Source organism: Chanodichthys erythropterus, chromosome 9, assembly GCF_024489055.1.
Source record: "Chanodichthys erythropterus isolate Z2021 chromosome 9, ASM2448905v1, whole genome shotgun sequence".
Taxonomy (NCBI): domain Eukaryota; kingdom Metazoa; phylum Chordata; class Actinopteri; order Cypriniformes; family Xenocyprididae; genus Chanodichthys; species Chanodichthys erythropterus.
Window position 1 is genome coordinate 13,440,518 of NC_090229.1, and position 14,921 is coordinate 13,455,438.

At 37.8% G+C, this 14,921-nt stretch overlaps 2 protein-coding genes across 2 annotated transcripts; both read left to right on the forward strand.

Moving 5' to 3' along the window:
* Nucleotides 1-2,389: 2,389 nt before the first annotated feature.
* LOC137026960 (glutamate-rich protein 3-like) lies at nt 2,390-10,967 on the forward strand. The gene is made up of 12 exons (XM_067394648.1): nt 2,390-2,517; nt 3,347-3,440; nt 3,688-3,813; nt 4,092-4,163; nt 4,260-4,388; nt 5,630-5,797; nt 6,485-6,682; nt 6,790-6,967; nt 7,193-7,379; nt 8,167-8,378; nt 9,131-9,316; nt 9,403-10,967. The coding sequence occupies exons 1-12, from the start codon at nt 2,498-2,500 to the stop codon at nt 9,807-9,809; spliced, it is 1,977 nt and encodes a 658-aa protein (XP_067250749.1). The 5' UTR covers nt 2,390-2,497; the 3' UTR covers nt 9,810-10,967.
* Nucleotides 10,968-10,993: 26 nt separating this feature from the next.
* On the forward strand, nt 10,994-14,839 carry LOC137026958 (uncharacterized). Its single transcript, XM_067394645.1, has 2 exons — nt 10,994-11,160; nt 11,378-14,839. The coding sequence occupies exons 1-2, from the start codon at nt 11,037-11,039 to the stop codon at nt 14,710-14,712; spliced, it is 3,459 nt and encodes a 1,152-aa protein (XP_067250746.1). The 5' UTR covers nt 10,994-11,036; the 3' UTR covers nt 14,713-14,839.
* The last annotated feature ends 82 nt before the right edge of the window (nt 14,840-14,921 follow it).

The window sequence follows — 14,921 nt, forward strand, 5'->3', positions numbered from 1 at the left end:
GACAACCGCAACAATTAGCCTACCAAAACTACATTTAGACTTTAAGAATTTCAGTCATTATTAAAACACGTCCGACTCTTGGAGAAGGCTAATGGTTATCTGTGCAGTAGATATTATGTACTTGAAATCAGCATTAGGGATTCGGAAACGGTTTACACATAATGCCTTAACCCCAAACGTATCAATTACGCATGCCAGTCAAAACCTCTGAAGAATCAAAGGAAGAAGAGAATTGATTTATTTAATAACAGCAATTAAAACCACACATTTGGCACAAACGCGCAACCAGAGCGACCCAAAGGTGAAGAGGTCTCATTAAACTCTTGACACTTAATTGCCGCGATTTCAAAGCGGGTTCTTTTCTTTTTCTGGTATAATTTAGGGGAAATGGTGGAAATATTTCTTCCGAACTGCATTGAACACATCACACCGGGACAAAATAAAAAATCAATTTATCATTATGACGTGTTTAAAACGCTTTCTAATTATTTATTTGTAGGTATTCCAGAATTAAACAATAGGTGTTGGCCTAAAGCAATTTCCATTATAATCTTAATTGTAGGCCTGCCATGTAATTTTAAAGTCTTTATGCATTAGATGACAGACAGTTATTCCGCCAAACCTTCACAGTTTTTAGGAAGTTTTAAAATAACATTTGAATGTTCTTAGTTTATGTTAACAGGTTTCTTAATGACTTAAAATACAATAATGTAAAATAATAATTATACTTAGTATTATATTATATTATATTAAGCTACATTTTTATATTATAATAGCCTACTTATTATTATGATTATTTTACCAAATAATAATAAGGGCGGATTATCTGTTCTTTAGTCAAATACTTGGTCTAGCTACTTTTAAGTTTATGGGGTCTCTTTTTATTAATTTTAACCAAATTTCAGCATTTGTGCTTAATGACTGATATTTATTTACATAGGCATTTAAATAGAGGATGAAAACTGTAATAATAAAAAGGATTTAAAAATATTTTTAAAAATATTTTTTAAAATATAATTGTAAACTAAATCAGTGAGTTTGACTTTTTTTTTTTTTTTTTTATTGAGAGAGAGAGAGAGACACTCAGCCTGTAATGTTATGAGTGCTGGGTGTTTTCTGTGACAATTTTTTACATATTTAATTGTTTAAGTTTTATTATTTATACAATTTTTAACAAAGTATGCCAATAGAAATTCTCATCGGTGCGCTCCGATGAGGCCTTCAGCCTGTGTGTTTTGAGTCAAGGGGTGTTGTGATTTCTTCAGGACTGCAGTGTCTGTCTGTCCAATCAGAGAGTCGTGGAAAAATGCCCTAATCAGGGAGTGATTGCCTTCTCCACAATCACAGCATAAATGTCCAATCTAACACTGATTGCACTGCAGTGCCACCCACTACACACCCAAACGCTACGACAATCCCACAGATGCCATCCGACACACACACACACACACACACACACACACACACACACAGATTCGATGTTTTATGGGGACTTTCCATAGACATAATGATTTTTATATTGTACAAACTGTATATTGTATCCCCTACCCCTAAACCTACCCATCCCAGACAACTGTCTGCCTTTGTACGTTTTTCAAAAAGCATAATTCTGAATGATTTATAAGCTGTTTTTCTCATGGAGACAAAAAAGAATGTCTCAACAAGTTAAAAAAATGACATTACTATCTTTGTGGGGACATTTGGTCCCCACCAGGGCCATCGGTAGTGGGGCGAAAGGTGGTGACAATTCTAGGGGCCCTCGGCCTTGGGCGGCCCGCGATTTCAACCCCCCCACACCCCCGAAAAGCGATTTCAGCTGTGGGCGAGGGGGACTCCACCCCCAAAACCTCATATTTTAGACTAAACTTTTGTCAAAATGTTGGAAATTATGTCACTGCATTGAAATATTCTGAATATTTCTCTATCTCTCTCTTTTTGGTTGATTCCTTCAGACTTGGACAGACAATCTCCAGTGAAAACACTAGAGGGCATCAATGTACAGCATTAAGGCTCATTGTAACCTGACCTACATTAAATATCCCCACATTTAGGTCTAATAAAAAATGTACAAAACCATAACATCTAACAAAAGCAGTATGTTACATTTATAGCTACACAATACATGGCATAATGATTTTTCACCATTCAACCTTTCCATTTCAATGTAATAAGCCCTGTATTTTTTTTATTTTTATTGACATTACAGATATATTTTCACGTCAATTTGACTTTAAGACGTATCAATATAAACTGATTTATGTATAAGAATATCGTATATAAACAAAGCACAAAAGAATGCGTAGAGTTATTGGCATCGTCACGTGATTCACCATGGCAACGCTGGCTGTCATCAGTTCCGCGCGAGGAAAGGTGTTGAGTATTCAGAGCCGGGCAGGCGGGATGCACACATAGTTTTAATGTCCTCTGGATTAAAGAAAGCTCTAATATTATCGCCTAATTGCTTGATTCTTATCAAAGATCACTACGCGCCGACAAAATGAGTCATCTGAACCCAGGGTGAGTAACTAAGCTAGACCAACTTGCAGTGTTGACTGAAATGTAAAATGCTCCAACTAGCTGTCCTGTCTTAGACTGCTATTTGCATTACCAAGCAGTATGCATAATAATGATGAATTTTCATCTTTTTTATATTTTTTAAGCAAGACACTATATGACTAAACGCTCTTGTTACTGTGGAGATGAAACAACAGCAATAGATCAACCACTCCAGGCAATATTGTTCATGCATGACTTAAGTGAATGTTGTTTATTTGTTGAACATATCTGTCATACTAAACATATGTCTGAAATGATCATTAAGACACAATTAATTAGATTGAATCTAATTAGATTTATTCCATATGTTTAGCCTGTCTTGCACAGACATCATGTTTTATTTCTGAACAATTTTAGAGAGGGATATGAATTCAGTGGGGGCCATGGGTTAAGTGTGCTATCCATCCACACTCAATTCCAATAGAAACCAGACACCGGTAATGGTATCTACTTGGCCTGAGGATTGGTGTACAGGTTGTGTTGTCTTCTTTACAAACGCTCAGGGAAATCAAATCTGTATCGGAAAAAGCCAGGCAGACAAAAAGTCGAGCATTTCCAAGACTACACTTGACACAGTTGTAGAGTGTTCACCTCAAGCTGAAATCCTTGGCACTGCTGGCCTTGAGGATCACTGAATCATTCCATCAGCCTGGTCAGGCCCATCCTTGCATTAACAAATCCATGATGCCTGGGATGTGCTATTATATGAATGTTTTAATGTGCCAGGTTAGGCTGGTTTCTATCTGAGAGATTTTTTTATGCATTGTTGGTGATGTCTTTGTCTATGTAGTCTTCTTTCAGCTTACAATAGCTTAACTGACAAACATCTTACTGGATACTTCAACAATGTGAGAATACGAAGACATCTTCAGAAAGTTGGGCTGGTAAGATAGTCGAGCTAGAATATAATGATGTTATGTATATTAATTGGGATTAACCCTAGAGATTTGATAGTTACAATATTTACAAACTAACATCTCTCGTATGACTCAATCTCTGTTATATAAGTTATTTAAAGTAATTAGCATTCTCATAATGATCTCTTTACCTGTTAAAAGATGAAAGGAAAGCACTTTTATGTTATACAAGATCAGATGCTTCAGTCATTAAATGCAGGTGCATGTGCTTCAGATCACCCGGAGTGGACGGATAGTTCCCGATAAGGAGTACAGGCACAAGCTGATCCAGCGAGCGCATCAGAGACATGTGAGAGAGTGTCTGGCTCAGGCCATCTTTCACAAGGTGCTAGACATGGAGGTGAGAACATTATGCAGTCCACAGGTGCATTATAAGAAGCTCTATTAGCCTGTTGTGTTGTGTCATAAAATAAGGGTACTACTGAAGTCTACATACTGTATTTTTATCTCATTGTATAAAGGTACATAAGACAAAAAACATGGGATGTACGCTGTTCTAGACCTTTGTACTACTCAAATAATTAAATTTATGAAGTAACATATAAAAATGGATACAAAATATGTAAATAGATCCTGTACTAAAGCAGAAAAAATTGTACATTTCCATTGTTTATTCAGCGCCTTCATCAAACCGAGATCAAGAGAAAACTCGAAGAATTTGCACGGAGGGAACGAATCCACAAAATGAAGGTTTTTACCAATTTGATCATTTTTAAACTCAAACTGGCCTTGGTGATGTGGTAATAAAGTACATTTTGTGATTCAACTTTTTGCGCTTTATATTAGGCTGAGCGCTCCAAAAGATATGAAGATGAACCAGTGCTAATGCTGTCACCTCGGCCACCCACGGGGCCAAAGATCTCACACGCACGGCATTCTGGGCCGGAGGGAGAGCATTCTGAGTCAACAGAATCTGTAAGTGGCTCATATCAGTTAATAATGGGTGAAATAGCTTTACAAACTAACCATTTCCTTTCAGTTTACATACCATACAATTAACAGGTAACACCCACAATAAAGTGCACTTTAAATGACTGTTCTCCTAGTGATGTGCTGTTAATACATATTCGGATACTTCTGCAAAAAGATATTATGGATTTTATATCTGCTTTATGTATATTCTAGATAGTTAATACCTACCTAGCTAGTCATAATGGTCGCTGAATCGTAGATTCAGATCATTTGTTTGCTCATCAGGCTCTGACATGTTTAACAGAAGGTGAAATGAAGTGGTGTGGTTTGTTGCCATCATGGATGCTTGCCTGTTGATGTTTTAGGTGCCTGGAGAGTTACTGCTCCACCAGATTGATGACACATGAGCTTAATTGTTTGCTCTGGTTTCTCTAGATACCTTTTTTTCAAACCCATGTGTTAAGATCTAAGTTTAACTAGTTCAAGTTCTACTTAAATTTGAAGTAGTTTTTACTTGAATATTTTTATAATTAAAGGGGCAATATTATGTCCTTTTACAAAGTCTTGATTTTGTTTCTGGGATCTATAGAATAGTTTTTCATGCTAGAATGTTCAAAAACACATTATATTTCACATTTTACATTATTGCAGCACCTCTTTTCCCAGTCTGTCAGTAACACTCTGTTTAGTTCCTGTCTCAATGAAGCCCCTCCTTTCAAAATGTGAAGTGTGCTTTGATTGGTCTGCTGTGATTGGTTAACCACTTCGAGAGTGTTTTGGAAATGTCCCTTACCATAACCACGAGATTCAACGCATTCAACTCAACCATGCCCCATTCCTTTTTTCTTTCTTTCTTTCTTTCTTTCTTTCTTTCTTTCTTTCTTTCTTTCTTTCTTTCTTTCTTTCTTTCTTTCTTTCTTTCTTTCTTTCTTTATATGTCTTGGGTGGGAATTATTTATATGAGGAATATTGTGACGTGTACACTCCCGGAAGAAAACTCAAGACTACAATCAAGATTCAAGTTCAGAAACAGTGCTTACTGATATAGAGAATAACTCCCTTTGGAACTTTTTAGAACATTTTTCCTGCCTAAACAGCAACATTACACACTAAAGAAAGCTGAAAATGGAAAAAGCATAATAGGTCCTCTTTGATGTATATAATGCATAACAAGGGTTACATTAGTAGAACATGTCTATTCAGCATATTTAAAATTTGGTAAGTGGGTTGTCTTACTCCTGTAGCCGAGTTCCTCAAGGCCCAACACGGCTCCAGGGAAGATGCAGAGGCCTGTTCGACTCAAGCCCCTGAACAGTAACAGTGCCACGGCCTCTCTGAAGAGAACCTCCCCTCGACACAGACCCCCGGAGCGGGACTCCTCTAACGACACCGATCAGCCCCTCAGTTATACGGTGAGACCATCCTGAGGTCCTAGTACTAACATGCTTGCTTACAAAAGCCCTCATCATGTGTCACTTACAAATACAGTGTAAATCATGTTCAGATAACTAATATTACTAATTTGCAGGGGGAGCTGTATCCCCTAAAGTATCGAAGACCGACGTTGTGTGTGTGTTCCTGTAGGAAAGAAAAATCACAAATTAGATGTTTTTACTATCTCTATTGTTACTTCTAGAGAGAAATAAGAATAAACTGTGAGCAAAAGTTTTTATCTTTAGAGGAAAATAATCTCACCTAGTGTTTCAGAAAAGATCTCAACAGTGTTTGAAATTGTTCTCAGATTTGCAGATACTAAAATCTGTGAAATCAAAAGTCAGAGATATTATAATATATATTATTTATTAATTATTTATTTTAAATATTTCTCATGAAATTATCCAATAATTAATCTAATATTAAATATTAATATTAAATATAAATATTTCTCATACATTTCCAAGACCAAATTATCGAAGGAATCTATGATATTCACATTATTTTTTTAAACAGTTTCACTTGAAGTCAACACTTGTCTCATTTGTTTGTTCATTTATCCTACATAACTCCTAAAAAACTGTATAAGAACTCCACTAGGTCTCCAGGGCTATAAACAAGCAACCTCAGCAATAACATTTTTGTCTCTCTGGGTTGTTTTATAGCTGGACAGAGACGCCATGAGACATTTGACCATGACAGACTGCTCTAGCACTATCTCGCCCTACCGTCTTCCTGTCATTAACAACTATGTGACCCCTGTGCCGCCCCTCACAAAGAAAAAAGAGAGAGGGCCGAGAGCAAACGGCACACTCAGGGGTCGAAAGTTAAGACCCACTACAGCACCAACAGCTGCTACAGAGGTTAGTATGTTGAAGATATTTACTGAGTATTCAGGGACATGAAGTTTTGACATAGCCATTAAAATAAATCTTCGCTCACATATATTCTGCTATTACTCTGTCTGTAGCCGTCTTCTCTCCAGAGGACATCAGCCCAGAGTAAAGTGACAGTAAGCATGGTATACTTTGGGAAGAGTGTTCACCTGTCCCATGATTTGATGGACCTCAGAGATGAGGTCAAGGTCTTCCAGCAGCACTGTGGAGGAGAGAACCTGTGTGTCTATAAAGGGAAGCTGAGCGAGGGAGGTAGGTCTCTGTACACCTGTGCTTTGTAATTCATATCTTAAGGACACCATGCATTGAGTTATACTACTGAACCAGGGGCTTTTGATAACGAGTGGCTCTTACCTGGCAGTGTTGCATATATTAGAATATATTATGCATTTATTATGTGATTCTCTTCTTTGATTTTAAAATTCATTCATCAAAAGCAAATCAAAATGAACTTTCTTTGATTACCCTTACTTGTAGAAGTGTTCCAGTTTGTGTCAAGACGTCACCAAGGATTTCCATTTAGTCTTACATTCTTCCTGAATGGCTTGCAAGTGGATAGGCTCAGCTCCTGCTGTGAGTTCAAACACAGGAAAGGCTCTCGGCTCGGGGGCAGACATGGACACTTTGGATTTTGTGGTGTGGAAGGAGCCTCGCCTTGCTACAAGTAATGATAATACATTTCTATAATGATATTTTTGTGTTTATTGTTAAAATGAAGAAAATACTTTCAATTTTTATACCATTTTGAAGAGGAAGAAACAGCTACAAGTATTTCATTTTTACATATTTAGATCTTTTTGAAGAATCCAACTTTAAACCTAAACCACATTTATATCACACACACACACACATATATATATATATATAAATAACTCTACACCAATCAAAAGTTTGAGGTCAGTACAATTTTTTTAAAGAAATTAATATATTTATTCAGCAAGGACGTGACAATAAAAACATTTATAATAATACAATTATAATTTACAATTTATTAAACATGTATCCACAAAAATATTAAGCAGCACAATCATTTTCAACATGGATAATAAGAAATAATTCCTTGAGCACCAAATAAGCATATCAGAATGATTTCTGAAGGGTCATGTGACACTGAAGACTGGAGTAATGAGTGATGTTGATCATTCAGATTTGTAATCACAGGAATAAATTAGATTTTAAAATATATTAAAAGAGAAATGTTATTTTAAACTATAATGATATTTCACAATATTACTGTTTTTGCTGTATTTTTGACTAAGCTGCAGCCTTGTTGAGGATAAGAGTCTTCTTTAAAAAACATTTTAAAAATCTTACTGACCACAAACTTTTGAAAAGTAGCATCATATCGACCACCACACTCCTTATTTATCATTATTGGTTTTGGTCATTTAAAAACCCATATTGATCACTAATCAAGATGCATTATGGTTGTGTTTGATGTAATTCATCAGGTGTATCATTGCCATGGGCTTGGATAAAAAACCCACACCACCTCAAAAAAGAGTGAAAGAGGAGCTGCCCACCTCTAAATCCCCTGATGCTAAGGAGGCCACAGATGTAGATGAAGATATAGACACACGTTCTAACGTAGAGCCTGACACACCTCAGGAAATGGAGACAGAGCCTGATGGAGAAACAACAGGGAAGAAAAAGACCAAAGATGGTACAAAAACACATTCAACAACAAATATATTTGTGAAACAACTTGTAGTGATGTAGGTACTGTTTGACATATCTTTCTGTCCTCAAGACTCAACTAATTTCTGCAATTCTCCAGCTGTGATCCTTAGATAGTCTTTGGACACTCAAACTATCCTCGTCACCATGCATAAAGACAATATAGACACAGATTCGTAACATCACCAGTTCATTGGAGCATCATAATAATTTATTGCCTTGATGGTGGAAATGGGTATTTTCAATGCTTTAGCTATTTTGTGAAGCTCAACAATCTTTTGTTGCACATCAGAACTATATTCTTTGATTTTACTCATTGTGATGAATGATTAAGGGAATTTGGCCTTTGCTTTAAAATATTTACTCCTGTGAAACAGGAAATCATGGCTGGATAATTTCATGTTCCTAGTAACCCTTCACAGATATTTTACTCTTTTATTTTACCCTAGAATTTCTAGGGGTATCAATAATTGTGGCCAATGTGTATTAGAGAAAATATTTATTTCATAATGATGTTTTACGTCTTTTTTTTTTTTTTTTTACTTCAAAGAAAGGTTAGATTTTTGTGATTTTTTTTTAAATCATCTTCACCAAGGGTGTCAATAATTCTGACCACGACTGTATGCTGTTAAAGTATATGTGTAATACATACAAAGTAATTTTGGATGAAGGTTTTTATTTTATATTGCATCTTTAAATGAATTGCTTAGACCATATTTTTGCTATGTTTTCATATAGACTATGAGGAAGACTTTGAGGCAGATGATGAAGGGCCAGTTGAAGATGGTGATGAAGTAGAGGAAAAGCAATCTTCTGCTGCCAATGGTGGAGAAAAAGAACCTGAGACCAGGGATAAAAATGACATCAATGAAGACATAAATGAAGTGAAAAGCAACTCTGACAGTGATGACGCCAGTATGTCTAGTTAGTATTACTTTACGGTCACTTTTTCCAAAAACTTTTGTCTACATCTAGCACAGACTCAGAGATTATTTGTCTTCTTCTTTCAGAGGTCAAAAGGTCATCATCTGTCTCATCTGGACGAACGTCCAGCTTATCCAGCAGTGACAATGACAACAGTGAAAGAGAAATTGTGGAGGACACCAAAGAAGTCACCACTGCTAATGTTCCAGAGGAGAGCTTACATGCAGAGGAAGACCTCACCACAGCTGAGACCAAACCGGAGGAGACAGAGGTCACAGAGTCCAGCGACGTTACATTACCTCAAGCTGCAGCGGCAGACTCTGGGACACAGGATAGTCCAGTGGATGGCATGGAGAAGAGCGACCTGGAAATGTCAGAAGACACAGACAAGAAAGAGGGAACTGAAGGTGAGCAATCTGGGGAGGATGCCAAACCTGAAGATAAGCCTCAAGAGAATGAGCCGGAGAGAGGTGAGTGTCTGCATGAAAACTAGTGCTGTGTGCCTGTCATCATCAGACATTTTGTGTTTATGCATGTTGGCTTTTTCAACATCGGAACTGGAGGGCCTGTTTTTTTATTCACAAATAAACTGATTGCTGCAGGTTATACAAAGTGTTTAGTTACTTCACACAGCATTTTTAATTTTAATTAAAGCTGAAGTGTAATTTGTTGGATGTTAAAATACTTTGCACTATCCCAACTTAATAAGCAGAGTTATCTATTTTACATTTTTGTTTAGTGTTGCTAGTAGCACAGAGATTACACACTTGAGCTTTAACCAATTAGTAACCGTGGAAAACATGACATTGCCTAAAATAGTTTACTTATCATTACTTGAGGTGAGGATAGTTTAGATGATGGCATGTTTTATTGCAAGTACATGACCCCACTAATGACTTTAGTTCTGATTGTGTTAAAAGCAGAACATGTGTTACATACTTCTGTGTGATTGTCAAGGCCCCTGAGAGCCCAGTTGTTTAACTCTAGGGTCTTGCAAACATTGCATTGATTGGTTTTGTGTTTGCTCTGTGGCATCAAATGTGCTTTTGATTGCATGTTATTTGTGTTGCCGTAAGCATACTGCTCAGTATAAACCTCTGTTTTGACTTTAACTATCGATCAAGAAGGTTTAGACTTTTTTTTATATACTTCTTATATTTCAAAATTGGCCAAGTCACTGCAAAACAACCACGTCTATAAACAGTAGTATGCATTATGTGTTGGCTCTTGAGGATTTGCCAGTTTAATGACTGGGAATACAGAGCAGTGTTTTCTATTTGTGATTTTGTGTTAAGTTTCTGATTTCAACATGTATATAACCATTCAACATGCATATAACCATTTTTGATGTGTTTTCTATTATACATGATTAAATACACTGTTTGGCCTAATTGGTACACTTTGAGATAATGTATAAAATCCATGTGTATTCTCATCAGAAATGGTTATGGATTCTTTTTTGGACACCTGTTCTGTGTGAAAGCATTTAAGTGATTTTCCCCTGCATGCTGTGTTCCCAATAATTGTGCTTGCTGTGCTTTTAATAATAAACCTTTGAGCAATTGTTTTTGTGTTTCATTGCTTCTGTGTTTCATTTCTAAATACATTTAAAATTAAATTCATCCTACTGAGTATGTGCCCGTTATTCATTTAGTTAATTTATTTTTCCATGGATGTCATATGTCTATCTCATTCCCTGTGACTATAAACAGCCAAGTCAATGCAAGACAAGTTGGCTGAGGCCATTTTCAAGGAATCTCAATGTAGTTCAGAGCCAGAGTTTAGTGATACAAGCACAGAGGAAGATGAAGGGGCCTCTGTGAAGACCCAACAGGATGGCCAAGGTAAAAAAGTTGATGCCTTCTTTAATTGGGCAGTCTACAGATCATATAAAGCAAATTAATTTTCTTTCATTTATTTATTTCCAAACTATCACTAGTAGAGATACATTTTTCACACAACAGAGTAGTTCCTGCAGTGCTCAGACAAAAACACAAAGTTTTGTGTTTGTAAGTATGTATAAATCTGAAATGGTTTAATTGTAAATGCTCACTTTTACAGGAACAGAAATGGAGAGTGCGGTGGGTTTCACTTCACCACAACCATCAAACACACAGGATGATATTCCAGAGAAAAGTGAAGCCAAGACACAGGAGTCTGTATGTGAGGAAAGAGTACAGGAGGCTCATGTCCACACAGAAGAAGAAATAGGAGAGACTCAGGAGGCAACTTTAGACATAGAAGAAATGCAGAAGGAAAAACAAAGTGAGAGGACAAATGAAGTTGAACAACCAGATGAAAGAGAGGAAGTAAAAACTGAGACTGAGGACATGCAGGAGAAAGATAAGGATGGGGAAAATACAAATGCAGAGGTTGTAGAGGTTAATACAGAGTCTAATGAAGAAGAGAAAGACTCATTAGTACAGGAACCAGAGACACACACTGAAATGCTGGACATTGGAAATACAGACAATGAGGTTCCAGAGATGGAGGACATGGATTTGGTATCTCATACAGAGAATGATACAGAAACAGGTGCAGGTGACACTCAGAGGGAGCGAGACGCTGATGACGCAGATCAGAACATAGAGAGGAGGAGCGATGGACAGCCAGACAGAGATGAAAGAGAAGACCTATCAGATGAGGCTGGGGATGATAGGTCAACTGGGGAAATGGTACAGAAGACAGATGGCAAGGTGGATGGTGAGGGCTCTGTTGGTAAGGAGGAAGTTGGTGAAAAATCTAGTGAAGAGAAAGATGAGACAAAGGATGAGGATACAAGTGAAGATTTGGGAGTAGAGGAGGCAGAGAAACCTGGGAATGAAGAGATCCAAGTTGGCGAGAAAGAAAATGAGTTAGAGGGTAAAGAGGAAGATGGTGAAAAATCTATTGTAGCGAAAAACGAGACAAAGGTTGAGGATACAAGTGAAGATTTGGAAATAGAGGAGGCAGAGAAACCTGAGAATGAAGAAATCCAAGTTGGCGAGAAAGAAAATGAGTTAGAGGTTAAGGAGGAAGATGGTGAAAAATCTAGTGAAGAGAAATATGACACAAAGGTTGAGGATTCAAGTGAAGATTTGGCAGTAGTGGAGGCAGAGAAACCTGCAAATGAAGAGATCCAAGTTGGCGAGAAAGAATATGAGTTAGAGGGTGACCAAGAATCAAAGGCAGAAGATAAACAAAATAAGGACAGTATAGAAAAAGACAAGGATGTTGTGAATGATGACCATAAAGAAAGTGAAGATGGAGAACTATCTAGTGAGGCTGTAAATAGACTAAATGAGTCACAGGAAAGTCAAGATGTGAGGGCAGAGGGTAATGAAAAAGAGGATGATGGTGTGAATGATGAACAAAAAGAAACAGAAGATGGAGAACAGGTTAGAAACATACTTAGTGATGGAGCCGAGGAAGAAGGGCCTGAGAAACTTAACAGTGAGGTTGAGATTGAAGGAGAAATCAATAAAGGGAAAGATGAAAAGATGGAAGATAGGTCTCAGGAAGAGGAAGAAGAAGAGGACAAGAAGAGGGATGAGATGGCAGAGGGAACAGATGGAAATTATGTAGATAATGAAGCAAAAGACAAAAAGCATGAGAATAAGTTAGAAACAGGTGAAAAGTTGATAGAAGAGCAAGAGGAGGAGATGGCAGATATAAACGAGATTAGTGAGAATTCATTAGAGACAGGAGATGGAAAAGAGTTTGTTTCTGGTGAGAATACAGCTCAAAAATTAGAAGACATCTTTGAGGACCAAAATGAGGAATCAGTTTCACAGGAAGAACAAAATGAAATGGGTTCCAGCAGGGCGCCCAAGGATGACACAGAGGCCAGTACCAAGGAAGAACTAGGCGAACCTGCCGAGGTGAAAAATGACCTGCTAGATAGTAACATAGATGCTGAAAATGGAGAGGGACAAGACGTTGGTCGTGAGGAGGCTGAGAACGTGGAAGATTATCTCCAAGAGGAAATGCAAGATAAATCAGAGGGTGAGACAGGTGATAGTGCTCAAGAAGTTATAGATGACAATGAAGAGCCAGAGACTGATAAAGATGTGAAAGAAGAAGAAAACGATAATGGCAAAGAGCATGAGATAGAAAACAAGTTGAATGCTGAAGTTATTCCCTCAGAAATAGAGTCTCAGTTGGGCAGTGAACACGAGGACCAGGGCAGTGACAACCAAAAAGCTGACAAAGAGGATGACAAAGAATCAGAAACCTCTGCAACAACATTCATAGAAAACATAACTCCTCAAATAACACAGACGATAGTCAATAAGGATACAGAAAGTGAGATTGTCTCAGCAGAAGCTAAAGTTACAGCAGAGGAACCAGAACTGAAGGGTACTGACGATGAACTGAGAAGTAGAGATGCTCCTGAAGGGATGGACGGTGATACAGCGCAACCTTTGGATCTTGTGAGTAACTGGATTAACATACACCAAGAGTCAAAGTATTTTCAGACGTTCATCGAACCCCTCGATGAAGAGGGTCTCATCTCGGAAGAAACCGAGGAGAGACTAAATGGTGAAGTGTTACATGCTACAGATACACCACCGAGTACTGATATTGGGGGCCTTGATGAAACACTCAAGAGTAGAGATGAAACTGCAACTCCCATAAGGAACAACCTCAATGAGTACACAGAGTCTGTAGTCGAAAGCTTGAAAACAGAGACTAAAGTTGAGGCTGTAGAAGCAGATGCTTACAGTAATCACTCTAAAGACAGCATACAATCTTCAACCAAAGATGAAAGAGTCCAGGAGGCTGGAGATACTAGAGGTTCTTTGGTCACTTCCTGTTCAAGAGAGAGTAATAATGAAGACACATATCAAAAAGACACTGCTAGACAGGAAACTTTGACATCAGATGACGTCATAAACATGGGGACAACAGCAACATCTGAAGACATTCAAGACAGAGCCCCATCTGAAACCGAACAACAGAATGTACCTAGAAATGTCGACCTGAATGTAAAAGAGTCTGAACAATGTAATCAGCAAAGTATGACTGAAGAAACCAAACATTTAGCCCAAACAGAGGAAGCAAGTAACAAAGAGACCTTGGAGAGTTTGGAAGACAATTTGAAAACTGAGCATGAACCTCAGTCAGAGTATATCGAGCCACAGAGTCCGACAATCACAGTAATTACAGACCTCAAAATTGTCAATAAATCGGAAAATGGGAGCCAAGATGACACAGCAAGTGTAGACTTCCATTCCAGACAGTCAGATGGAAGCAGGAACGTGAATGGAAACAGGAGAACAAAAGTAATTGATGGCCAATTCAAACAGACTCTAAGCACAGAGACCTTAAGCACTTTCTCATTGGATGACTCAAGATTTTTTGGGCCCGCAGGTTATCCGAGATTAACGACTGCTCACACGGAGAACAGTTATTAGTACAATAGTAAATCCTTCACCTAACCCAGGGGTGTCCAGTGCTACTCCTGGAGGGCTACTCTCCTGCAGAATTTAGGTCTAACCCCAATTAAACACATTTGAACCAGTTAATCAAGGCCTTCAGGATTACTAGAAACTTCCAGACTATTGTATTGGGGCAAGTTTGAGCAAAACTCTGCAGGGCATCTGCCCTCCGAGAGCAGGATTGG